This window comes from Crotalus tigris, unplaced genomic scaffold, assembly GCF_016545835.1.
Source record: "Crotalus tigris isolate CLP2741 ecotype Arizona unplaced genomic scaffold, ASM1654583v1 scf7180000018371.15429387391:27106975, whole genome shotgun sequence".
Lineage (NCBI taxonomy): Eukaryota > Metazoa > Chordata > Lepidosauria > Squamata > Viperidae > Crotalus > Crotalus tigris.
The window spans coordinates 10,844,214-10,871,952 of record NW_024096970.1 but is presented as its reverse complement, the minus strand read 5'-3'; the positions used below and the strand labels follow the sequence as shown (position 1 = coordinate 10,871,952).

The 27,739-nt window shown below is 36.4% G+C and overlaps 1 protein-coding gene across 1 annotated transcript; it reads left to right on the top strand.

Moving 5' to 3' along the window:
- The first annotated feature begins 581 nt into the window (after nt 1-581).
- Nucleotides 582-25,648, top strand: ALKAL1 (ALK and LTK ligand 1). The gene is made up of 6 exons (XM_039351935.1): nt 582-628; nt 2,052-2,468; nt 18,541-18,594; nt 20,849-20,929; nt 22,754-22,830; nt 24,964-25,648. Exons 2-5 carry the CDS (start codon nt 2,063-2,065, stop codon nt 22,816-22,818), a joined length of 606 nt encoding a protein of 201 aa, XP_039207869.1. The 5' UTR covers nt 582-628; nt 2,052-2,062; the 3' UTR covers nt 22,819-22,830; nt 24,964-25,648.
- The last annotated feature ends 2,091 nt before the right edge of the window (nt 25,649-27,739 follow it).

The following is a 27,739-nucleotide window of genomic DNA, read 5'->3' as shown; positions in this document are numbered from 1 at the left end:
GCATAGTCTTAATCTGAACTTCTAATAGACTATTCCTGTTTCTTTTACTTAAACCCACATTGTCATCTTCTCTAAGCTTAGGTCAACTGTGAGAAATGTGTGCACAAAGGGATCTTTTTTTGACGTGGCAGGGGCCATTTTCTTTGTATTCCTGAGACTTTATTTTAGCTCTGCCCCTACCCTCCTAATTACATCTGTACCAGAAAGTCCAGCTAAAAGAAAGAAAGAAAATGGGGTGTGGGGGGAGGGAGATGAAAGGAAAAAAAAAGACAACAACTTGGACCAAGGAGCCTGAAACATCCCCTAATCTGTGTGACAATTTAATTTCACAAGTAGGTAAGAGTCATCTCAGTTGATGGCTCTGAACTGGCTTCTCAGGAGGACAAGTGGGAAGGAAGAAGTTTGTCAGGGAAGAAAAAAGACCCTCGCTGAGCCAAGGAAGAATGATTAAGAGAAAGTTTCATTGCATGCCACCCACCTAAAGTCGATAGCACTCTAACGGAGAGGGCGAGGTAACTACAGTATATAAAGCAGGTCTATGGCTGTTGCTGCCCACCGGCTCCCAAGGAGGCTGACAAATCTTTAGTGGGGGGAAGAAGATTCCTGCACCAAGAAGCAACGTGGGCAGGTAACACTTTATCTTTTCATGCCCTATGTAAGAGAAGAGTTGGACATGTTTTGCTAAAGCTAGGCAAGCCTTTAACAGGGTTAAAGGGGTGGGGGTTGGGTGGGACTTGTTTCATCTTCACTTTGGGGATGCCAGTTTCCCTGGAGAGCTCCGTCTGTTCTCAGAGAATGCACACCTGTCCGCCATTTCCAATCCTTGGACTCAGGGAGGAGATTCCCTGTCTTCCTTCTTACTTTAAAAAGTAGCGAAAACGCTTTGGGAGAGATTCGGAGTTAACTGAATGTTCAGCTCCCTTTTTCTAGAACTGAAGGCTATTAACTTACTTAAGGCTATTAAAGACTGGGTCGGTGAGCTTCAGCCCACAGAAATGGTTTTTATGTACGATCCCAAACAGGAGGTGCCACGGCATTGAACAAGAACCGATCGTGAGGCGTTGTACCGGTGGTCACCCACTGACAAGTACCCACCCGTAAAGGCTGTGAAATGATCAGGGGAAATATCGTTAGTATTATAATTTTATTAATTGATCTGAAAAAACGGAATGGAAAGCAAATGGTTTTCAGGTCCTAGAAGTAAATCTGAAGTGGCAGTTTGTCAGTGCGGAGGAAAATCCTACCGTGAGAGAAACACCTCAGGCCCTCCAATTATTTCAGCTGCACTGTATTATCTCATCAACTGCATGTTTCTGAAGGAACCTGTAGGTCAGATCTATCCTTTTGGTCTCATGAGGAAGAAGAGCTGTGGATCATTCGCCGAGCTGCACGTGAAAATAAATCTTTCGTGCGTCTAAAAGTTTCAGGGATTCTTTGGAAAATACCCGCAGCCATTCACCTCCCCCTCCCGGGCACTTTCCCGCCAGATCCCTTAAACTGTGGTACGCTTCGCCTCGCTAAATATCCTTTTCTCACAATCTTGGGTATGAGCTACATAGCCGCCTGAGGTTGCAGAGCAAAGCTGCCGCGGCGGTCTAGTAGGCGGGCTCGTCCTGGCGGGACTGGTCAGCTAAAGAAGTGCCTCCCTTCCCAATCGCCTGCGCGGTCGCTCCCAGGGAACGGAATCTAGGGAAGCACCAGCCCGGCTGGCGATTCGCGACCCCCCTTCGGTCCCGTTTCCCCCCGCCCCCCAGTCCCTCCCCCAAGGAACTATTTCTTCGGCCGCGGCCGGGCGAAGCGAACACTTGTAGCTGCGGGAGTGACAGCGGTCTCACCGACCACTTGTGCGCGCGCCCCAGCAGAACCACGTGTCTTTGCCAAATCAGGACGCGCTGTTAGCAACTGATCTCGTGCTGCCCGTGGCCGTGGGTGACCTTTTCGGATCTCCCCCGGCCAGCGCGCCTGACTCCCCCCCCCACCATGAGGAAAGCTCTCTGGATGGACCGGGAGAGAAGCTAACCACCGGGTTATTGCTTCTTTTCTCCTCCCAGGCGACCGAGAGATGCCCGGGGCTACGAAATGCCGCCGTCGCCACGTGCTGTCCGCCCTTGTCTTCTTTCTATTTCTCACTTCAGCGCGGACGTCCCGCTTGGAAAGCGATAGCAACGTCGCCATCCAAAGCAAAGCCAAAGACCTCCAAGGGCCCGCAGGGGACCGGAAAACGCTGCTCGACTTGCTGCTCAAAGCTCTGGTGGACAGCAGCAGCAGCAGCAGCAGCAGCAGCAGCTTCCAGGCAGCCTCTCATCCCTTCAGGGCGGAGCGGGTCATCGCTCGGCGCTTCGCCAACGGCGGCGGCGGCGGCGGCGCCCATTATTCCTCGGCAGCTCTGGATCGGGAAGCCAAAGTCAGCTCTTCCTCGACCTCCAGGGAGCGAGCGCCCAGGTTCTTAGCCGCTTCCAGACATTCAGGTAAGAAACTCGAACAGAGGCTCCGTACCCTCTTTTCCCCCTTCCTTTGGTCTTTTCTCTTGTGGCCCATTTGGAGTCTTATCTCCGGGGGCTGGCTTTGGTGCGAAGAGCGAGACGTCCCCACCTCCTATACCAAAATGTCTGTCGAGTTTGCGCTACTAAACTATTCTGCTTTGTTTTAACACCCAAAGTTTGGGAGTGCGGACCTGCGGATCTCATGCCAAACTACAAAGCGTATCAGTGATCATTAGTGATCCTGTTGGCAGAATTGACGGGAGTGAGTATAAAAGACCTGAAAAATCTGTAGATAACCCTCACATAGATTTTAGATGGCTTTGGGATTTATCTAGTTTCTAATCACACCCCCATTAAATCATTGAAGAGATATTGTATTTAATTAGCCTTGAAGAAACTGTAAAAGGTTTAGGCATTTCTGTGACAGTTGGAAGCATTTTAAGAAGTTCAGGATGCAGTTTTGCTTTGGAAATGAGGTGCTTTTGAAACCAGTCATATTTCTTAGGTAATTTCCAACTGCTGAACAGGAGTACCTTGGATGTAAAAGATGCTATTGCCCTTCCAAACCATACCTTTATCCGTAGCAGAACTTTAGCAGTTCTATAAATAACAAACTGACCTGTTACTTAAAGGCACTGTACATCAGTACATCTCTTGCTTCTATACATGTGCACACAATTGGAAATGAGGCTGACTTTTCTGACTGCTCTGAGCAGTCTAAATTTTGTTGTGTCTGATATCAAGAATGGTAATTTATACCATCTCTCAAATGTCCTTAATCTAAAAAGATTATGTAATCTTTGATCGCTGTTGAGCTTCCAACAATATTCTTAATAAGATTCAAAGTAAACGAATTCTGGCAGATTGCTCAGATGTGGCAGAAAATTAAAAGTCTGATGGAACCCAAAACAAAACAAAAATGTAGCAAGGAGCTATTGCTGTTGACATTTTTGATTGTCTAGTTCAGGGGTAGGCAACCTTGGCTCTGTTATGACTCGTGGACTTCAACTCAGCTGGCTCAGGAATTCTGGGAGTTGAAGTCCACGAGTCATAAAAGAGCCAAGGTTGCCTACCCCTGGTCTAGTTAGAAACATCGGAAAGTGATGGCCAGAAAAGACAGTGGTCCCTCAAGGCTGCTCTTTGAGTTTGTTTTTGTTCATTTGTTATATTTTAATTATGATTTTTATACTTTATCTATTTTTATTTTATTTTTAATTTTTGTTGGATGATGGATATGTGTTTATCCCAAACATGTTTTAAACTGTTGATTGACCCATTACCTCCACTGGAAGTTGGTTCCAAGCTTCCACTATTCTTTCTGTGAAGTAATACTTTCCAACATTACTTCTGAAATTCCCTCCTGCCAGTTTGAGGTTTTGCCCATGTGTCCTTGATTTTTGCTTAATATTGAAAATACTGCCTTTTAGAATCTTATTCTAGAAATAGCACTCCTTACTAGCACTGATGAGGTTACCTAGTTAGGGTAATGAAACGTCTACAGGAAAACGAGCAAGCTCAGAGAGCACCATGAACCCCTCATTTCAACCCTGAGCTACAAATATTCTCTTTCATTAGAACCTTATTCATACCTTTAATTTGTTTATAGGTTTAAATCATGTCCCTCTTTTACTTCTGTCCTCCAGGTTATATAGTTCTCACTTCACAGCAAGTGGTGGTATTTCCAGTTCTTGCCTGAATATTAACCTGCATACAAGGGGTCTAGATAGTGACTTTCTTCAGGACACAATTCAAGTATCACCTAATACCTTCTTGATTACATTTCCCAAGAATAATATAACATGTCATGGAATGGGTTAAATATTGATAAATGATCTTAACTTACAAAAACAAATCATTTTACATATTTATTTATTGGATCTATATATTAGTGTTGACTTATACTAAATAGAATGATATAAAAGCTTAAATCTATAGAATACCAACATAAATGACAAAACATAAGAGAGTGAAATAATAAAAGTACTATAAGAAATTAAGTCAGCAAAATCATGAAAAGGTTGTCCAGAATAATTAGCTTCCTAAAGGTCAGCAAGGAGGGAATTGACTCTGATCTCCAAATAAGAGGCCATTCCAAAGTAAAGACATTGCTACAAAGAAACAATACTGACTAATCTCATCTGTCCCCCCCCCCTCCTTTTCAGAAGTGTGGAACTACTGGGAGCTGCTCCCTGTAAGATCTTATAGGTTGGGAAAAGGCCTGTAGATGTCTGGGAGCCAAACATGATGCATATGGAGACTGTTAGATTTCTCTGGACTTCAATCAGATAAATAGATATTCAAGAAAAAAATCTGATAATTAACAGAATAACAGAACTGGAAGAGACCTTGGAGATCTTCTAGTCCAGGAGTCCCCAACACCTGGGCCACAGCCCAGTACTGGGCTGTGGCTCATTAGGAACCAGGCTGCACAAGCCCACTGCTTGTACAAATGGAGCTATGCATGCCTGCTGCTCACATGGGACCCCCCACCAGTCCACCAAGCCAGAAAGGTTGGGGATCAATCCCCTGCTCAGGCAGGAAACCGTACACCATTTCAGACAAATCTCTTAAAAACCTATAGTGTTGGAGCACCCACAACTTCTGGAGGCAAGTTGTTCCGCTGATTAATTGTTCTAATTGTCAGGAAATTTCTCTTTAGTTAAATAAAGTGTATTGTTTTAAAAAATGACTAAAGCCAATATAAATGAATTCCTGTGGATTCTGTGTATCAAATGCAAGCTCCATTTGCAGCGAGACCAATTATTACCAACCTTTTTCTCATGAGCATGATGCAATATTATAGAAGTCACTATCTTTTGGGCAGGAGGGACAGTTTTTATCTGTCTCTTGTTTCATTAATGGAGTGATCTGGTATTTGCATGTGAGCAAATGGAAATCTGCTTTCCTATTACTGAAACTAAGATTTGATCCTGTGATAGTGAGCAAATCATTCAGAGAGACCTGAGCCAAAACAAACCTCAGTTCAAAAAGGTGGAACAGAATGCTACAAACTACAATTTCATACAGAATTATCTTCTCTAAAAATTAGGCATGTACTGTAAATCCAGAAGAAAGTTTTTGGCCATAGAATATCTTCCCAACTTTCCATTTAAGCTGAAGCATATATGAAGTTTACATCCATGCAAAGGCTTAGTAACCATCTAATTTTTTCTATAATGAACAAACACCATTACTACAAGGAATTGTTTAAAATATAACCAATATTAAGAAAAAATGAGATCCATTCAAATAAGGAAAGCAAAAATATTATGCTTTTAACTACATCTTGTTCTTGTTTCCTCTATTCTATTTTGTTGTCCCTCTCCTGTATGAATCTCTGAACTTCTCCATCTAACCAATGAATCCAAAACAGCAATTACCCAGATGCTGAACCATTTTCTTATACAAGCTTTCCAGAGGTTCATTTCTTGCCTTTCATGCTGCTAGGAAGTGGAGTTCCATATTAGTATGTTACTCCTGTTGTAACCATTTTAATTACACAATGGTGCAAATCTACAGTCCTCGTTTAGTGACCACAATTGGGACTAACAATAGTCATTAAGCAAAGTGATCTCTAAATGAAACTATAACTGTGTTTACAATCTTTCTTCAGCTTTTCCTTGCTTTATAAACCTGTAAAATGTGTGGTTCGGTCAAAAAGTTACTTTTTCATAACCCTAGTAACAATTAATGATTGCAGTCCCCAAATGAGAATTACATGTAGTTGCTTCCAACAAAGCAAAAGTTCCATATATTATGGACTTCTAAAGAATTGCAAGAATTGAACCTCCTCAGGCAAGCAAAGAAAAAGTACCCCATCCAAACCGTGCCACAGAACGAGGGCTCCCTCCTGAGCTGAGTGGCCTCAATGAAATTATCATTTATCCCCTATCCTGGATACCCAGTTCTCATTTGTCTCCAACCTACTGTGTTCATTCTCTTCTTTTCTGTTCCTTTCCCACTCTACTCCATCAATATTTACAGACATATATTTTCCTCTGTTTTTCCATCCCTCCTTGCTGGATAGCATTCTTTTTTCTCCCTCTTACTTATAACTTTTAAAATATTTTGTTTGCATCTTATAATGAAACTGGAATCAGATTATTTGCTTCCTGATAAAGTTTTTAGATTACCATTAAAGAATAAAAGAAACTGCTCATAAATTGTGGAGAAGGTCTCTTGAATCTTTTAGCTTAATGGATGGCTTTCATGGATTTAGGCGTGTGCAATGGAATGGAGGTCTCAGTAAAATATACATAGGTAATCCATTGCTAATTTTTTGAAATTAGCAATTTAGAGAATTAGTGAATTAGAGAAAAACTTTCATGGCACTTACTTATATCTGAATTGCATTCAGCGATCATGAATAATTATAAGCATTTTGTTTAGCAGTGCTATAAAAAATTGTTGAGTACCTTGGACAGCAAGAAGATGCAGTAAAGCCAGAAAACTCATTGGAAACTCTAACTATGAAGCTAAAAGTGACATAATTTGGAAATATAATGCAGAAATAAGAGTTCTTGGCTAATTCTCTGATTGAAAAAATAGAAGGTTATAGAAAAAAAAAAGCCTGGTAGAAGACAAGATGGTTGGAAGTTTACAGAAGTTCCAAGCAGTTACTTACAGACAGTCTTGGTAAATTATTGTGAACTGGATAATAGAAATAAATTTCTAAGCAAGAAAAAGAATAACAATAACAATAGTTTCTACTTCTATTATTAATTACCTATTAAATCGATTTGTATACAATTGCATGAAGTGTTATGAAACTTCTTTATGAATTTCATTGCAAAGCAACAGCAGTAACACCAAAAATGTTATATTTGTATTTGTTGTTAGTTGCGAAGTCGTGTCCAACACATCACGACCCCATGGACAATGTTCCTCCAGGCCTTCCTGTCCTCTACCATCTTCTGGAGTCCCTTTAAGCTCACGCCTACTACTTCAGTGACTCCATCTAGTCACCTCATTCTCTGTCGTCCCCTTATTTCTATTGCCCTCAATTTTTCCCAGCATTAGACTCTTCTCCAGTGAGTCCTTCCTTCTCATTAGGTGGCCAAAGTACTTGAGTTTCAACTCCAGGATCTGGCCTTCTAAAGAGCAGTCATGGTTGATCTTCTCTATGACTGACCGGTTTGATCGCCTTGCAGTCCAGGGGACACGCAGGAGTCTTCTCCAGCACCATAGTTCAAAGGCCTCAATTCTTTGGTGCTCAGCTTTTCTTATAGTCCAACTTTCACAGCCATACATTGCAACTGGGAAAACCATGGCCTTGACTATACACACTTTTGTTGGCAGGGTGATGTCTCTGATTTTTAGTATGCTGTCTAAAATTATTTTGTACTACAATGGTATTTGAATTATAACAATTTTAAAGCAATTGAGGCTATTAAGTACTGAAAACCAGACTGGGAGATCCTAGGAAAACTTTTAGCTATAGAAATTCACTGGATAGCTTTGGGACAATCACTCCTTTTCAGCACAACTTTCCTGAAGGTTTTTGTGAAAGATAATATGAAGGATGGTCCATGGTGAGCCATTGAGCTCCTGCAGAAATTTGTGTGTGTGTGTTTGAACGACATAATTAAGTAAACCGGGAGTATTAGCAACTAAACTGAGAATGCAGACTCAGCACAGGAAGGATCTAAGTAGCCCTGTTTCATGATACTGTATATTTGATATTTTCTTCATAAGAAAATCTAAGTTGACCACAAGCAAATTTGTGTGAAAGAGATCTTTATGTCTATAGCTGTAGTTTATATGTTTTACTTCTTCACAAGCAAAAACTGTAATAACATTTGATCATAGCATTCTTCATTGAGTTGATGTTAAGTATTATTAAGGGTGGTATAGATTACTATAAACTGGGAAAAATTATTTTTAAAAAAACAAAAATAAAATCTAGTCTATCTATATAAATTAAAATTGTCTTATTTGAAATTCTCTTGATTTTTAATTGACTGAGATTTCTTTTAATAATTAGCCTTAGAATGTTGGTTAATTATAAGCTCAATAAAATAAAATCAACTTTGCAGACAACAAATATATTTTCAAATAAATGATAATAAAACAAATTTATGCAATATATAGGAAAATAAGGGCTGCCCAGGGAACTAATTTGTGATTTTGGCTGAAAATTGAGATAGCTGAACATTTGAACCTTGGTCATCAGTTTCAATAATTTTGCATTAGAATATTGACAAACTCTTGTCAAAAAATATCTATTTTTTTGAAAAATATTTTGGGCAATTGATACTGTATCTGATATATATATTATAAATGGCAGTGTCTGTTTCCATGATTGAGTGTGGGCTTAAGGCCTGTTAATCTGGGTAATTTAAGGGTAGAGATAGCTCCCCTCCTTCAAACAAAGCAAACCCTACACTGATCAGACAATCAACAATGCATAACCAGAATGTATAAAGGAATTCAGAGAGATGATAGGGAGGGAAGGATAAGAAATTATACAGTACAGAAATTAAAGGAAACATAAGAAAGAAACTTAAATTAACCTCCCACTGATTTTGATCAGTGTAAGATGGGTTAGGCAGAAAATTAGACAGGCTTTCAAGAATCTGTTAGTCTACCTTGCAATAATAAAGTCATGTTTCTGGAATCCATAACAGTGTCTGTTTCTTGATCTCATTTACTTGGAAGGACTAACACAAAGTCATTCTAATATGTTTTTGTGATATGGGCATGGAGTTTATATAAGCACTTTTATCATTTTCCTTCCTTTAGTTATGTGATGCTTATGTTTAAATAAAATGACAAATTGCTTTAAATTTTCCTAGAATGAAAATGCTACAGGATATAATTTTTTATTAAAACCTTTAAACAAGAAGATAGAAACTAACACAAACTATTGTAAATTGAGAAAGAAAAAAGAAAAATTAAAAGAAAAAAGAGCAAGAAAAGAAAACAAATAGAAGAAAAATAGGGAAAAATGATACAAAAATTGGCTTTTGATATTTTTCACAATAGTTATAAGTGTGTATGTGTGCGTGTATAAACTTTGCTCTCTAAAGTTCCATCATATTGCTCCTTTCTATAATATTTCTTGTCTAATCATCAAAACCATAGCTCAAGTTTTTTCATATTTCATATTCCACATTAAAAAATCTTTAAGAGACTTTTGGTCAGCAATAAATTATTAACTGGTGTGGTAACTGATGCAGTCAAACAGCATCTAGTTGAAAACAAGCTCTTTCCATCTGAGCAGAAAGGAAACTGCCCAAACAGAAGAAAAAGAAAAGATCAGCTTTTAATAGACAAGATGCTTTGGGAAAACTGCAAGAAAATGAAAAATCAACTTGAACGTAGCTTGGATTGATTACAAGTAGGCATATGACTCCCTGCCCATAATTGGATAATCAAATGCCTAGGAATAATAGGAATCAGTAAAAACATCAGAAGCTTTGTGCAATGATTGATGGCAGAATGGAAGTCATAGTTGCTGGTCAGTGGTGATAGACTGGGAGAGACAGGAATCTTCCAAGGAGACTTACTGTCACCACTATTGTTTGTCATTGTACTGATTCCTCTGTCAGAAACACTGAACAAGCTAGGACATGGCTATTAAATATCGAAAACATTTCCCAGGCTATCCTTTACACAAATAATCTGAAACTGTATGCAAAAACATATGAAATAAAATTGCTGCTCAAAACTGTCTGTATACAGTATATAAGCTAAGATGCAATGGAGTTTGGACAGGACAAATGTGCCACCCTCACCATCAACAGGGGAAAAATAGTGAAAACTGAAGGAGTCAAGATGTCTCATGGATATAAGATCAAGAATCTGGATGAAGATGATCACTACAAATATCAGGATTCTTTCAAGCTGAAAGTATTAAGCATACTGAAGTCAAGAAGAAGGTTAGAAGTGATTACATCATGAGAATGAAGAGGATCTTAAAGTCCAAATTCAGTGATGGAAATACCATCATGGCAATTAACACCTGGGAAATTCCAGTTATTAGATTCACAGGTGAAATAGTGGACTCAACAAGCAGAACTAAAGAACAGCCGATCATTTTCAGTCATACTCTTTACTGTAATTGGATGAATTTGAGGATTTGGGCCAGATTTTTTTTTTGCTTTCTCATAAATACTCAACAAGATATTTCCTTGCAAAGCAGAGAAAATGAGTAAACCAAAGAAATTAAAAACATGCAAATAAATCTAGCTTATAACAACAACATTCACATACAGTATTTGAATTTGATTGTCCCATAATCAAACAAATAATTACAAACCCATTATACATAATTCTGTTAATAATTAAATTTCAGAGAACTCATATAAAGCATTATATAATTCCATGCAATGTTTTAAATGACATTTCAATAGTATAAGAACTTATTTAATTTGTCCTTCCTGCTATGTTTGTTTATGAAATTCATTCCAAAGTAGACTACACTTTGTCATTAAAAGCATTTTTATGATTTTAATGTATTTATATCATCTTGCACAAAATCAGTTGCAGCTGCTACTGACTGAAGCCTCCTTAACTGAAAAGAAGTAGTATAACAATTCCAAGCCTGATACTTCAAAGCACTACATTCTTACCAGGTCCAGGAAAATAAGGGAAGATTGACTGAGTTACACCACTTATCGTACCCCTTTTTCTTCCTTCATTTTAAGTTCAGTTTAGTTGATATGAAATGTTCCAGCACTCTTTGTTGTTCAGCAAAACGTGCAAGAATTAGCATGCAGAGGCTGCTAATATTTTTGTTCATAGTCCCATTGCAACATACTTGATGGGTTTTTTCGTCAAAAATTATTTCTGTAGTTTGTTTCTTTGTACTTTGTATCTTTATACTTATTTTCTTTGTTTATAACAGTGAATAAAAAAGAGGTGGGAATTCTTGATGCTGTATCTTAACAGTCAAATAGGATATGAACCAGACTGTGGGCTGCTGCAGGATTATTATTGAATGTGAGAGAGGAACAGGAAAATGGGCATATTATGCATTGTTAAACACACTTGCCCATTTTTCTGGAATGTTTGATGCACATATTTTTCCCTCATTCAGTTATGTGAAGTACTTGGAGATTGCCTGGACAAGTCCCTGTAATTTTCTTCGGCCATTGCCTTCTTCCTAGGGTTGAGAGAAAGTGGCTGGCTCAAGATCACCCATCTGGCTTTGTTCCTAAAGCAGGACTAGAACTCACTGTCACCCAGCTTCTAGTATGATGCCTTAACACCAAACTGGTTTTCTTGATGTATATAAAACCTTATAAAAAGGCCAGTCAATGTGAAAGAGAATGTTTTTTCACCGGAACCTGACAGAATAGAACAGTGGTGGCGAACCTATGGCACGCACGCCAGAGGCGGCACTCAGAACCCTCTCTGTGGGCATGGGTGCCATGCCCCGGAGATGGCAACTGTCCCTTTTCAACCAGCCACCTGCTAACTCGCCAAGGTTCCACGTGGCCAGATGCATCCCAGCACCCATGCGCTCGCTGGCCTCTGTGTGCGGGGGCCGATGGTGTTAGGCAGCAGCTGCCCCGGTCCCTGCCTCGCCTTGCCCTGTGACACTGGCACCCCCGTCCTGCCTCGCCTTGCCTTACCCCGCAGGATGAGCCTCCTTCCCACTGCCCCACCTGCCAGAGACCCCCTGGATCTCTCCCAACCCTGCCCCCACATGCGTCCCTCCCCACGAGCAACATTGAGGTGATCACGCTCACCTTGGCCACACCCACCCAGTCTGCCATGATCACTACAGTCATGCCCACCCAGTGGGCCACACCCACCTAGCACCCAGTGACAAATAAATTGGTTTTGGATTGCAGTTTGGGCACTCGGTCTCTAAAAGGTTCGCCATCACTGGAATAGAACTACTGAAAATGCTCTGAGCTTTAAACTTTTGAAATCCCGAACAGCTGTTTTGACAGTTCTGTGTTTTAGGAAATTTCCTTATACCAAGAATTTTATTTTGAGCTTGAGACAAAGTATACTGAGTGCTCAGAAAACTGGAGCAGTGTTGTTTCAAGTATTTTCAGCAACTCCAAGAATCCTAATTGGTTTTTTGACTGGGTTATTTGTAAAAAAAAAAAAAAAAAAAAGAGAGAGAGAGAGAGAGAGAGAGAGAGAAGAAAATATTTTCTTTTGCATGAACAGAGCATAGAAACTGTGTCTTGTCTCGCTATCAATTTTGTGACTGATTGTGGACTATTACCAACTATTACCAATCTCTCTGGAGTCAGGCAAGCTGAAAAAAAAAACATGGTTTGAGACCTGCACTAGGAATCCTTTATGGAAGGAAAAGAACAGTTTAAGTGCAGATAAGGTAGATATAATAAAGAGAAATGATAGTGTGTGCAGAGAGATAAGAGTAGTGTGGAAAGAAGATTGTGGAGGCGGAGAAGGAGGAAAAAAGAAAGAAAATTGTGTGGAGAACAGTAGACACAAGAAGAATAGAATGATGGCATCCTGCAGACACATTGCAAATCTCTGAGAAGATAGTTATACAGATTATAGTTGTATAGATGAAGAAAATTCAAATGAACATTTTTTTTATATGAGAATTTTATCCCAGTTATTTGTTCATGTGGAAATGACCTTGGGGTAGGGGAAGACATGCTGCCCCTGGGGAACCATATCATAAGACAGGACATAGCAAACTTCTTTTACTCTAGATTTATAAAAAATAGAATTAGCTCATCTAGTCATTTTTCCTTGGAAAGCTGACATCAATCTTGTAAACGTCCTGCAGTCTCTTTTACAGCCTGATAAGTTAAGAGGCTCTTTTCTGACTTTCTTTCTTATCTGATCATTCCCTAGGCACAGCATCTCTTCCCCAGCCCCCACTTCCCAAGGTGATACCCACACATACCATTACAGATTTATGTCCCTCCTGGCTAGTTAAAGTGCCTAGGAGGCAACTTGGTTCAGTTGAAATGGTGGTGAATTTGTCTTAGGTGAGGAAATAGGTGCTCCTGCTCAAAAGAAGGAATAGTGCACTGCTCCTCACAACTTCTTTATGCCTTTGAATAAAATTTGTTAATTGGAAAAGGTGCTACCAGATTCCAGGTTTTTTTCCCAACAAAGATTATTACAGTTTTCTTCCTGCAAAGTAATTGGCTCCAGTTAATGTGGACAATTTCCATCCAGTCTCCAAGCTCTTTATTAAGGGTAGGATTATGGAGAAGGCAGTTATATTGCGAGTCCAGAGCCGATTATTTGGACTCTTTTCAATCAGATTTTATGTCAGGACATAGTATTGACATAGTATTAATTGCACTTGTGGATGATCTTTGGTAGTAAATAGGATAGTAGTGATGTGACTCTCTTGGTCTATTTGATCAGTAGGTGATTTTTAATACTATCAATTGTGGTATCCTTCTGGATTGATTTTGGGGTTGGGTTTGTTGGGGAGTGTTTTGTAATAGTTCTCTGTGATTGGTTCCAATCAGTTTTGATGGACAGAAGCCCAAGATCCATTCCTCCTGAGTGTGTTCCTCTTTCTCCTGTTCTATGTAATGTCAATCTGAGATTTTGGAGGTAAATAATTCAATGGCATGGAGATGGATATGATCATTCTGCTGATGACACACAGTTATACTGTATATCTAAATCCTTAGTCAACCACCTGATGATGTTGAGCCTCTTTCCTCAGTCTTTAGAAACTATTAAAATCAGGATAGGGAGGAACAGATTCAGGCTTAGCCCTAGAAAGGCTGAACAACTTTGGATTCAGGAATTAGCCATACACAAGGATTTTCCATCTTTAATTTTTGATGGGTTGCACTTTCTGTGACAAATAATGGTTCAGAATTTAGGGGATTTTCTAAACTTATGGGTCTTGTTGGAAACGCATATGGTGATTGTGACAAGGGTGGCTTTTGTCCAGCTTGCCTTTTGGCTAATTATGTCCTTTTCAGGTCTAACAGATCTTGTGGTTATTCATCCCTTAGTCACTTCCCATTTGGAATACTGCAATACATCCTACATGTGACTGCCAGACTACTCAGAAATTACAGCTGGTCTAGAATGTCTCTGAATGAATAATTATGTCTGTAATATGATTATACGATAATTCTACTTTATTAGCTACACTGTTGGTTACCAGTTCTAGTAAGATGCTAAAATACCATCAAATCAATTGTCATCTCTAAAGCCCTCCATGGATCAGGGTCTGGATGTTCATGGGACTTTTTCTCCAATTATGTCTTCCTTTTACTTGGTTTGATTGCTTTGTTGAGCTTTGATGTTCATGTGTTGATGTATGTAACTCTATCTATTTTGTTTTGTTCTGTTAATGTTGAGTTCCAGAGTGCATTTCAAAATAAAAATTGTAGGTGGATTGGTTTGTTTGTTGAATTTTGTGTGTGGACCCAGTGATTTATATCTCAACAGTGAACTTTCAGAAGAATACACTTAACAGCATGTTCTGCTTTGTGAAAACTAGCAATTACACATGTGCATGCATTGAGAAACATGTCAAGGCTATCTGCATTTATGATTGCTGGTGCACCCTGGCAAATTATTATTATTATGGTCATTATTATGATGATTGGTTACACAGTCAGCCAAATGTTTAGACTGGATTTGGCATTTTTATCCACCTATTATATCCTTCCCGAGGACTTGGGATAGACAGTGTTGATTTGATGGTATTAAATATATCGTTGCAGGATTATTATTAGATTTTAATTTTGCCTTTTTTATATTTGGTCAACTCAAAGTGTTGAACATATCTAGAATTTCTGCTTCTAGAAGTTTTTTTTATCACAACAAACTGGGAAGTGAGATGGGCTGAGAGAGAGTGACTGGCCCACAGTCACCCAGCTGCTTTTCATGCCTAAGGGAAACTAATAACTCTTTGTGTCCCGGTGTCTAGGGTAGCAAATCTAACCACTGCACCTGACAATCTGTCATTGCATCACTAGTATTCTCCATTTTAAATCTTAAAAATATATATATAGAAGTTGAACATTTTGTGATAATCCTCATATACTCTCTCTCTCTCTGTGTACACACACGTATCAACAATAATACACATGGAGGCCCAAAGTAGAAATGATACAATTTTTTTTATATTTAATTTGCAAGATGCATAAGTTACAACTGTTTTTGTGATAACTGAAAGTGTAATAGGTGGAAAGAGGACTTTAGCCTTTTCTGAAATCACTATTTGAATAGGTGTGAATCCGAAGGTTATTTTTTCATAATCAAGTAAGTTTAAGAAGAAGTTATTTTTAATTACACAATAGCAGTGAAGGTTTAAATTCCCTCTTCAAGTCTTCTGAATTTTCCAGAGCAACTTCCTCCAGTCTGAAGGTACTTAAATCATCAAGGTCATGAGTTCCCACCTCTCCAGTAGTGTGACTTACCTAATATTTATATAAAAGAAGAAAAGATTTTTCTCTTATTTCTGTCTACATTTTACTGTTAATGATAATGTATAGGGAGAGCCGAAGCAACACAGATGTATGGACCTGAATTCTGAACAATCTCAGCTGTCCTTTTGCTGTCCAGGGAATTCTGACATTTGAACTTCATCAATCTAAGGTAGTTTCCTAGCTTTCTGTTGCAGCAGCCACAATGTGGAATTCCATATGAAGGATGATATATTTGTCCTTTGGTCCTCTAGCTTTCTCTTGTCTAGTTATGATGTTGCACTTTTTGCAATCAGCTGATTTTTTTTTAACTGAAAAAAAATCATTAAACTGCCTGACAGGGCTGTCCAAAGCATTTGAAGGAGGTATGAGTTTGAACAAAGCATTCTGAAATGTTACAAGTTGTTTTGTGCAAAAATTGTTATATTGTTTTGAAAGCTATATCCAGTTGTTTGGGCATACATATGCAGTACAAGCAGTACTTCTGCTGGGAAAGTTATTGAAGTGAAATGACTGTGGAGATATATACATTTTTCTCATTAGAATTTACAGGAAACAAAATTATTCTATCAGAGTAAAAATATGCTACTGTATGCACATACCCCCTTTCAACTGATAACTTTGTAATTTCTTTGTATTGTTGTCATTGAGATGGCAAAAATGAAAGGTTTTAGAGGAGCAGGTTTTTTTTTTCATTTTAATTATTGAATGTTGCTTTAAAGCATGATGAAGGATACAGGAGAAGTTAAAACTAGCTTAGCTTTCTTACTATAGTTTTCATTTCTTTCAAAAGACAATGACTGCATAAAAAAAGATGTGTAAAGTACTGGCTCACAACAAGTTTCCGTTGCAAATTCTTTGAACTTCTCCATGGAACAAATATCTTTCAGCTCCATCCAAATGTGCTTTTTTGTTCACTAAGCCAGATGGCCAAGAAGAACCACAAATAAGAAACAACTTTCCTAGAACTAATAATTAAACCATCCGTATAAGAAATAATTAGAGATTATATATCTAGTATAAAATTGCCATATTTTTATGTTGAGATTAGAATTTATTTAATTAATTCAATGCTCAACTTTTACAAAAAATGTTTTGTCATGGTTATGAGTGACTTTAATCTATTTTGAAATAAATGTACAGCATATGGAACATAATATATATCCATTTGTTGCTCACCAATCTTTTCCCATTAAATACTGTATGCTGCTTCCCAAATAATTAAATGAATACTTCTATGAATCTGGAATTAGATTAATTTTGTTCCACATTAAGATTTATGCATCATTGCTGTGAGAAAGACCTTATCTTCTTCCCCTTAGCAGCTACTTTGTTTGTTCCTAATTTGGAAGCTAGAGAGAAAATGAGTCTTCGATCTATGATCCTCTTTCCCTCAGTTCCTCAAACATTTGAGGGTTCAAGAAGTCATGTGACATATAGTTCACAAGAATTTCTAGTCTATTTGATATAACATGGGTAGAATAATTTATATTATTAGATATTTCTTAAGTAGTTGCCAGGAGAAATGTAAAAAAAATAGTGAAGTCAATGTAAGCTAGTAATCATGAGGATGATTACTTGTGATATATGATGTGTTGTAACTTTCTAAGCAGAATAATTTGATCCAATAAGAGAAGCAATATGGTTCTCAAATATGGTTCTCAGTTTTTCATGAAAATTGATTTAGATATGACATTCAGCCAGACTTGAGGTTTGCAGAATATCTCAATTCCATTCAGACCAATGTTTATGCCTTTCAGAATTTCCTCTTCCTCTACCCCATCATCTGTTCACTGGATAAAATCTGAATACATTCTTACATATTGCTTTAGAGTCCCGTTCATTATAAGAAGCCCCTTGAAGATTGACCAAATGCATGCAGATCAAGAATGATTTGTACCCCAGCCAACATTGTCAGGATCAGAGACATCCTTTTCTCTGATACTTGTATGTACCAATAATAACAATTCAATTTTAATTTTCCTTCCCCCCCTTCCCTTCTTTTGTGGATGCGCTCTTCCTCTTTTTGCATATTCCTATGAGATACTATAAATAATGCTATGCTTTGATATTAGATAAATATAAATAGAAGTTTTGAATTATTCAACAAAGAAATATGCATATAGGGATAGTTTACAAATTTAAATAAAGCATACATTAAATAAATAAAAACACATGGTTAAAAAAATAGTACTTATATCACCATATGTCAGGAAGCTGTCAGTTTAAGATAGCTTTGAAGTTTATTTTTAAAAAATCTAATCTCTGTCCTGGTTCCTATGCAGAATAAGTTGCACCCCTCCTGGCTGGTTATTCACAGCATTTGCTAGTCAGACCTACCTCCAGTTCACTTTCCGACATTGTCTCTTCATGAGAGTGGTAACATTTTATACACATGCATTGTTTGATGCAGGGAATCAGTACTTCTGCTTTAAAAAAAGGAGCACCTTTCTATATGCAATGTTCCTTTTGTAGAAAATTCCTGTACTTGCTGTTCCTGCATTCAGACTGATAATTCAATGAGTCCCTAAAATTGTACATTAGTTTTATTTTGAATTTTTTGTAGCTTTGCAATACTTCATGGAAAATAGAAAATAAAACAGATTTTAATAAATTTTATAGATACACATATTTTAAAGCATATTATTGTTGTATTTTATTATTACCATGTATTGTTAATGTCTTGTGATATCCCTATTGTTTCACAGAGATATTTCCAAGAGATTCCAGTTTAAAAGACAAATTCATCAAACATTTTACAGGTAAAAGCTATGGTAAATATATTTAGATAACTCTGTCCAGATGTTAATTTCATCAAAGAGTATGTCTAGCAATATTCTCATGACAAAGCAACACAAAGAAATACAAAATTAGGACCATGATATGGCTAAAAAAAATCAGGAGAAAGTGACTGCTTACCTTCATTCGAATGCACACATTCATCTCTCTGCTAACAGCACGCAGCTATCCAATAACATCATCCATCCACCCATCCACCCACTCATTCACCCATCCATCCATCCATCCATCCATCCATCCATCCATCCATCTATCCATTCAATTTCTATGGCTGCCCAACTCAGTTAATAACTTTGAATCGCTTACAGTTCATAAAATATATTATGAATAAAAATAAAAAGCAATAAAAATGATAAAACCAATAAAATAAATATTAAATATCCAATTCAACATACACAAAAGATATATGGCATGCCAGAGATCAAAAAAGACAAAGGACTAAAATAAAACCTAAAATTTAATTGAATTATAATCCAAACTCATTTAAATTCATGCCTTTTTATTAATATGATTATTTTTATGTATCTAAACAATACTCTTGTTTTTGTCTTTTTTATGTTAACTTATGGTTGTGAATTATTGATTTGGGATGGGTGGCTACATAAATTTAATAACTAAATAAAATAAATAAATTGCAATTGTAATGTAATGCCTTTAAAAAATTGCATAACCAATAGCAGCCTGTTATCCTGGAACCTAAAATTGTTCTGTGTATTTGTACAAATTCCAGATTACAAAAAGTTTTTATGAACAAATGCAACTCATTGCAAAGAGATAGGGACTGAAGGAGCTGAGTTATAACATTATACTTCTTATTTATTTATTACTTTTTATTATCCCAGTTTTATTATTTTTATAAACAACTCAAGGCAGCAAACATATCCAATATTCCTATTTTCCCTAGAACAATAACCCTGTGAGGTGGGTTGGGCTAAAAGAATGTGATTGGCCCAAGGCCACCCAGCCGGCTTTCCTACCTAAAATGGGACTAGAACGTAAGCCCAAAAGAGTAACAATGACATCCAGAAGTGTCAAAAAGAAAACACATGTTCCCCAAATTAAACATTTGGTTGGCAAGTAATTGCCATTTACTGAATTTGCTTAATAAATACCTTCTGATAGTTTTCTATCAGCAAATTAAAGAAAACATAGTGGCTACCTTGATGTCCAAAAATGCAAGACTTTATGTCTCATTCAAGACTGCTTCTGTTTTTTGTTTTGTTCTTTCCAACCTCAAGGAATGTAGGAAATTGTGCAAAAGCTTGGAACTCTATTCATCTGTTTGTTGGCAGTGGCAGTGATTCTCTTAAAACTAATAGGATGGGACCAAATTTGGTAGAAGTGGAAAAGCCAGGTAAAAAAACGATTGTTCAAAAAATGGGAAAGATCCATCAAAGAACTGTAGAGAAAAACAAAAAAATAAAGAGAAACTCCCAGTGGGTATCCATACAGGAGATACAATCAGAAAGCAGCTTGTTGCTGACTGTCCATTCAAGGCCCCCTCATTTTGTTTCATACTCATATGACTGAAAGCAGTCATTTTAACATGCTGAAAGCTATGAGCTGCATTCTTTCTTTGACTTCTAACTCCATCCAACCACAAGGACTATTGGAAAGAAATTATGTAAAAGGACTTAGAACTCAACATGATATGGTAGTCCATCATCAAAATATGACCAGAATTGATCTGAGAGGAGAAGTTGGTCAAGGAAAGATGGCATTTGACAATTCACGGTATTGACTGAGGACTGCAGAGAAAAATGTTCAATAAATAATTTTTCCAATGTGTCTCCTTGGGAAAAGAATTTGAATATTGGCTCAGAATATTGCTAACTGTTCCATTCTAAATCTCCCTCCCTTTTTCTTCCTAGAACATAGATCTAGATCTGTATTGTAGATCTAGAATACATGCTTCCTATTATGTAGAGACAAATATGTCCATGGCTGGCAAAGAATTCCAGAAAACATGTTTCTGCATGCTTGTCATCTCTTGTCATTTTAATTTTAAAAGTTATATAAAATAGTAAATCATATGTAGCCAAGTCATAAAATTACATAGTATTGTATTTTGAATAGAGAATGCAAAATAAGTGATTTAAAGCAGGTTATAAATTAATCAAATACAAGTAATTAAAAATGATAATTTTTCTTATTTGAATGATGTTTTAAAATTGCCAAAACGTTGTGTCTCATTAATTTTTATGTATTATCAAACAGGTCCTGTCACATTTTCAGCTGAATGTAGTAAGCATTTCCATCGTCTATATCATAATACACGGGACTGTTCAACACCAGCTTGTAAGTTACAACTAAAATTGAATTCATGTTTCACAATCCTATCTCTAAGTCGAAGCTTTTTTTACAAGGCTATTTCACCACCCTTCTTTGAGAATAGTATGTTTATACATCTGCTACTATCTTGTCAAATAACTAAAACCTATAATAATGGCTAAAGCAGGTTATTAAATTTATTGATTTAGTGATGAAGGATGGAACTATACACTGAATAAGTATCTTATGTTTAATAACTATAAGTCAGTGTTATTGATTACTGATTACATTTGATTACTCCTTTTTGAGAATTTATTTTCTTCCTTCTCTTTAACAGTTTATCCAGTTGAGGCCTTTATTGTCTAATTGTCTACTTGTGAACAATGGAATTTTATGGGAAATTCGATTTCCATTTTTAACTTTTCATATTTTTAGTCCTCTTTTCTTATGACAGAAAATTGATTGATGAAAGTAAAATGTGTAATGTATTTTCATTCATGTATAGAATGGATTATATCTCCCTGTACTTAACAGACCAACCATATTTATTGAATAATTAATTTTATTAAAATTCCATTCAAGAATTTTAGTAACACTATTTGTGTCTACTCTCAGCAGATCTGGAGAAGAAGTATTTTATCCTTATAAACATGGAAACCATAGTTTTTAACCTAGAAGAAAAGATTGAATAAAGTGTGTTGTGGGGAAGTTTTTGCAATGTAGGAAGACTACTATAGACTTTTATAATAAATAAAATTTATTTATTGTTTACAGTCTTGTTTACAGTATTTGTAGATCAAAAAGTAGGATGTTGAAAAAAATTTTAAAAATTAAATAACGCATAGAAGAAATTTAAGAAATTAGAAGAAGTCTAATCCCTCATTTACAATGATATAGCTCATAGCATTATTGGGATATGTAACATAAAGAGCCATGAAAGATATTCTTAATTGTGTGCTGAATCATATTTCAGTAACTGCAAAATCTGTCAGCTGTTCTTTTCAGAAATAACTTGTGAAAATTTTAGATTTTAACTGATAATACGAGTTGAGTAGACAATAGCTAGGTGGCACATAATCAATCTGGGTATAATGCTGTAGCCTTACAATGCCTTTCTTGTTCTTCCTATTTATCTTAATGGAATTCCTTTTGAGAAACCTTGTAAAGTTTTCAATTGATTGTCAACAGGTACTTAATAAAAGTCAGTCATTTTATCACTTTTTAAAAATGTGGCACCCTCAATTATCTCCCAATCTAAAATAACTGCAGTCAAAAATCACGATTTTTTTTAATTGAAAAAATAGAGATAATTTAAATTATTGTAACTTTGCAGTTACTTTAATAAATTGTTCATATCAACAATTCTCTGTAAAGAACAGTCATTTTGGGGTGATTCATTACCTATTCTGGGTAGAATTTTTTGGGGGAGGAGGAAGCAGTGATAATTAATTAAATAACTAAGGCCGGTATCTTCATAGGAGGGGGAGAAGGGAAAGGAAGTTGCTGAGAAGATTGAAAATGAGCAGGCCAATGAGCTATTCCGTGCTGGTGACAAAAGGTGACACAATGCATTGTTTCTGAAGTGAGGGAGAGAGGGGCCACCAGCATTGCCTTAAATGTCACATAAAATAATTCCGAGTTCTCTGAAGATTTTATTTCTGCCGAACTATGATCAATCCTGAAATCAGAATTCTGAAGTGTACTTTCCATTCGTGAACACATTTATACTTTACATGCAGTTTTGAGAAAAAACTTTTCTATTCTGAAATTTAAATTAAACAAAAGTTCTCTTCGGGATTGAGCTACCTGTTGCTGATCAAAACTAACAACTTGCTTCTGTCATATTCATAGATTATAAAAGATGTGCAAGATTGCTGACAAGGTTGGCAATGAGTCCATTGTGCACGCAGTCATAGGAAGACAATTAGGTAAGCATTTATTTAAGCTTTAAACAGACAAATTATTAGTTTGATCCTTTTAGCTATTTTTTATCAGAAACCAATCAATAGTCAGTGCAAATTGTTTATATTGAATATTGTTGGCTTCACTATATGTTTCCTTGTGGTAGTTCTAATTAGTAGTTTTTTGTGTGTGCATCATAAAAATCTATACGGGAGCAAACTTGACATAATTCCATATCATGAATCTTTTAAAAAATGATAGAACACAACAAGCTTATAACAAAGGGAAAAGGAGATGGTGATGGCTCCCTTCATGATTTAATCACAGTGAAAATAATAATTACCTACAGTATGTGCTTTTGAATTCATTCTCATAGATTCCCACTAACATATCCAGTGTCAGGGGTCATAAGCTTCCAAAGATTCATTGTTAATACTGCATGCTCATAGAGCATGAGTCATGAGTCTAGGAGAACCCCCAGATAGAACACTGGGTCTTTCTGAGGTAGTGCAACCACATCCAGAACTAAAAATGTTAAGGTCCCAGAGCTAGAAGTTCCATGCAGCCAAAACCACTTGATTTTACCAGGATTCAGCCATAGTCTGTTCCCCCATCCAGATCCCTACAGCTTCCAGACACTGCAAAAAGGCAGTGATAGCATCACTTGAGTCACCTGGGATGGAGATATAAACTAGAGTATCATTGGTGTACTGACAGTACCTAATTCCATGATGGGAAATTATGTCATCCAGTGGCTTTACATACAGAGTGGAAAAGGTATCAAGCCCTGGAGTACACCTCAAAGAAAAGGCTAGGTGCTGGACCTTTCTCTGTAGCCAGTCCAAAAAGATACCATGGTCAATGGCATTGTAAGCTGCTGAGAGATCAAGGAGAGCAAAGATGGCTGCACTACCCCTATCCTTCTCTTGCCAGAGATGATCCCCAAGTGCGTTTCTGTCTCACAACCAGTTCTGAAACTTGACTGGAAGGGGTTTAGATAATCTGTTTTCTTCATGATCCTCTGAAGCTGCAAAGCAATCATCTTTCCTAAAGAGGGAAGGTGGAAGACTGGGTGGAAATTGTCCAGAGAGGAGGAATCAAGAAATGTTTTTTTAAAAACATTTTTAAACCAGGGTCTATTTTAACTGAAGTACCCTTGCTAGGATTGGAAGCTATCCTCTATAAAGATAGATTGCAACCAAAATGGAATTGACTAAAACATTATAATGCTAGCTTGACTGTGTTCAAACTTGTTTGCCTGGTGTATAGCTCTAAGATGGTACTGTCAGAACTAATACATCTGTGGAAAAGTGGCATACAGCTTTTTCAATTATCATACTTAGTGTGAGATGGATTAGAGGAGTTAATAGGCAAGTTAATCTTAGTCTGCATTGTTTATAAGGGCCTAACTTTGGAGAAACCCTGCTATATGTCACTATTTAGCTGACCTTGGCTATCTTGGAAACTAAGCAAAATTAGCCCTAAGCAATAATAAACAATTTCTACATCATGATGCTAAGAAGGCTGCATGGATGTGTCCATATAATCACCAAGAGATTTTGACTTTTGACTTGAAAACAGGTTCACATTTTACTTGTCTTTGGAGACATTTCAGAAGTTATTGTCATTGAAGTCTATCAACAATTTAAATGACTGAAGTATTTGATATGCTAACACTGCATGCCATGAGTTTTCTGCTACACCCAGTTCAGAGCTGTAGGAGGATAACTTACTGGAGGAAACTACTGATATTAAATTTGCTGAAGTTGCAGCAACAAATATTTTATAACTTTGAGATACACATTTATATATTTCACTAATATGTAATCATCTTATTAAAACAGTGACATTGTAGTAAAGGACTCAACCTAATTTACACATAGTTGGAAAAAGGATATTTAAAAAAATCAATTTTGTATGCAAATTTTTGAATCCTGAAAAAGTCCATTCAGGAGAGATTGCTGTTCACAAAATTGTTCATATTTTGGCTCTGTGCTAACTTTACATACCTATTTGGTCTGTGATGTTTCTCATATCTGCTGAATATTGAGTATCATCTAATGTAACCATATTCTGAAAGATTTGTTTAAAAATATAGGAGTAATTCTATAAAATATCTTTGTTTTCTATTGACTATCATTATTATTTTATTAAATTAGGTGGATACCTCTGTGATGACTGATCTTTCAGACATTCCTGCTAACACTGAATCTGATTTGCCGAGAAAGTGCCTTGAAATCTGCCCCAAGACAATAGAGAAGATATCTTGTGCTTTTTGATTTATAAATGTTTGGTACTAGATACATTTTATTTTCATATATGTTGGATATTCCAAACCTCTGTGAAAGGAACATATTTTATTTGAATTTGTAAATTTGCTGCCTATATCTCAAATCAGCCAATTTATTTAAATATATTGTATATAATGACTACTAATATGCTACCTGTTTTAAATATATGCAGGGAATTAATTGATGTTTGTGTTATCTTGTTTCATTGTATTTTATTGCTCAGGCTCTTAATTTCATTATTTGCACTAACTTGAAATTCAGAGGTCTAAAGTAACTGAAAAAGCTGCAAAAGGAATGGTTTACTTTCAATAGAAATGTTTTATATTATGATGCTTTGAATTAAGTGTATGTATGTGTCCTTGTGTGCAATATATGAGTGCATGTGTGTATGTATATTTTGCACATCACAATCAAATGCACATAAATGCTTTATAAGGCTATTTTGGATTACCATCAGTTACATTTGTACTGGCACTTAACAAAAAATGTTATAAATAATATAAATATAAAAGACTGGAAGACTGCAATGCAGCTTTGGTGGAATAAAAGCAAAATAAAAGGTGTTAACAGTTTATGTTCTTATTGATAAATTTGGATAAATTTCAGATATGGGAAAGCCTAGTGAATTTGAGTATCACTGTGATAATAATGGTGTGATGCTTGATTCCCTAATTTCTATAATTATCCCAGATTTAAATGTTTTAATTTTGCATACATATAAGCAAAGGGTAAAGTTTACAATGCATAGCTATAATACCCAGCCATCAGTAACTGCATTGAAATGAATACATTCTTAAAGCCTGTTAACAAAGAAATTTCTAAGCTTTTTGTATAAGAAGCTAAGGGTCTAATACCAATAAAGGAGAATATTTGTAGCTCAGAGTTGAAATGAGGGGTTCTTGGTGCTCTCTGAGCTTTTTTTTTTTTTTTTTTTGCAAACCTTTCATTACCCAAACTATGTAACATCATCAGTGCTAGTGGGTCCAGTTCTATGAATTTGATGGTAGAAACCAGGGCCTAAGAAGAGAATGGGAAAAAGTTTATCGAGTAGGTTTGAGACAATTAATAAGCAATTCTAAAGTTTGCCAAGGTAAGTATCAGGTATTGCTTGGACACTGGTCCAATTTATGACTTTCATGCTAAAAATGCCTCTAGTATAAAAAGATTTTAAGATTATCAGAGATTTTAAAAATCTGAAGATAGGATTATTAAATATATCTGATGATCAGAATCAAAATTGCAAAGTAAAGTCCCCATCAAATTTCTATTTTCCGTAGACAACCTAATACTGCTAAACAATGGAAATGTCTAGATGATATTTCAATTGAAAAATGGTATAAGATCTAATGTAAATTGTTCCTTAAGAAAGTTTCTAAGAAAAACCATTGCTTGACAGTGCGAAAAAGCAATTCATTATTCAACGAGGATTGGTAGGATTTTATTATTGCCAAGAAACTTCCTTGTAACACCCTGTGTCAGAAATAATTGGAGAATTAAAATTTACAAGCATCATATATATTTTAAGTTTAACTAAAAATAAATCTTTAAAACATAATAACAAAACAAGTACAAGTTGGTGGATCAAAGTGTGAATTACATGGATTAAACTTAGAAAATGAAACAAAGTAGATGTAAAAGGAAACTATGAACTGGAAAACAGCAAAGTGAGAAACAATTTAATATGTTTAACTGCACAACCGGTGGACGAGTGTACGAAGTTCCATTTGCCCATTATATGAAAGGGAGGTTGGGGAAGAGAGATTGCAAATATTGCAAATGAAGAAAAAAAAATCAAATTTTCAAGCAGAAAAAGAATTAACGAAGCTTTCAAAATAGCCTTTCATGTAAAATTTGAAAAGCCAAAGTCAAACCAAACCAAATCAAAATAATGTGTATGCCAACTTTTACGTTACTTTAACTTTTGATTGGGAACTGCACAGAGTTGGTTATAAGATAAGCAGCTATAAAAACATTTTAATTAAATAAACTGAAGGCAGGCTTTAATGTAAAAATGAGAAAGAATCAGGAAAGTTATTTCAAACAGATGTGGAAATATAACTAGAAAAATGAAAAAGTTTTTTTTTTTAGAAAGTTAGAAAACTCAGAATTTTCTCCCCTAAAGTAAGAATATTAAAAAATAAACAAATAAAAATAAAAATCATGGAAGAGATATTTGAGAGAGGCAGATGAGACTTAAAGGAAGATATAATAAACTATGATACAGTCTTTAGCAGGAGTTCCCAACTGGGCTGCACAACCGGTGGACGAGTATACGAAGTTCCATTTGCCAAGTGCTTCCACCTACCACTGCTGCTGTCGGTGGAACTGGAAAGGATGGGGACCACTACTACAAAGGCTACAGCAAGACCCTTTACAAATGAGAGTAACAGGAACATTTTTTTAAAAAATCACTATAAAGGAGTATCATATATAATAGATGAGCTGTCAAATAGGAAAGTACTAGATGCAGATGAAATGCCAACTGAACTGCTTAAAGTTGGAAAAGAAGTGAAAGTGCTGCCAACCAAATCATTATGATAACAAATATAGAAGTTGGGCTTTGACACTGAAGAGAAGAGCAGCACACAATTTAGGACTCCACTTCTTAGACAGAACTCCTATTCAAGGAGCAGTTGGCAGCTGT

Excerpts from the sequence above, each read along its gene's own strand:
- ALKAL1 (XM_039351935.1), top strand. The coding sequence starts at position 2,063 with ATGCCCGGGGCTACGAAATGCCGCCGTCGCCACGTGCTGTCCGCCCTT. Across the intron at positions 2,469-18,540 it reads AGCCGCTTCCAGACATTCAG|AGATATTTCCAAGAGATTCC; the intron begins GTAAGAAACTCG and ends ATTGTTTCACAG. Across the intron at positions 20,930-22,753 it reads GGACTGTTCAACACCAGCTT|ATTATAAAAGATGTGCAAGA; the intron begins GTAAGTTACAAC and ends TCATATTCATAG.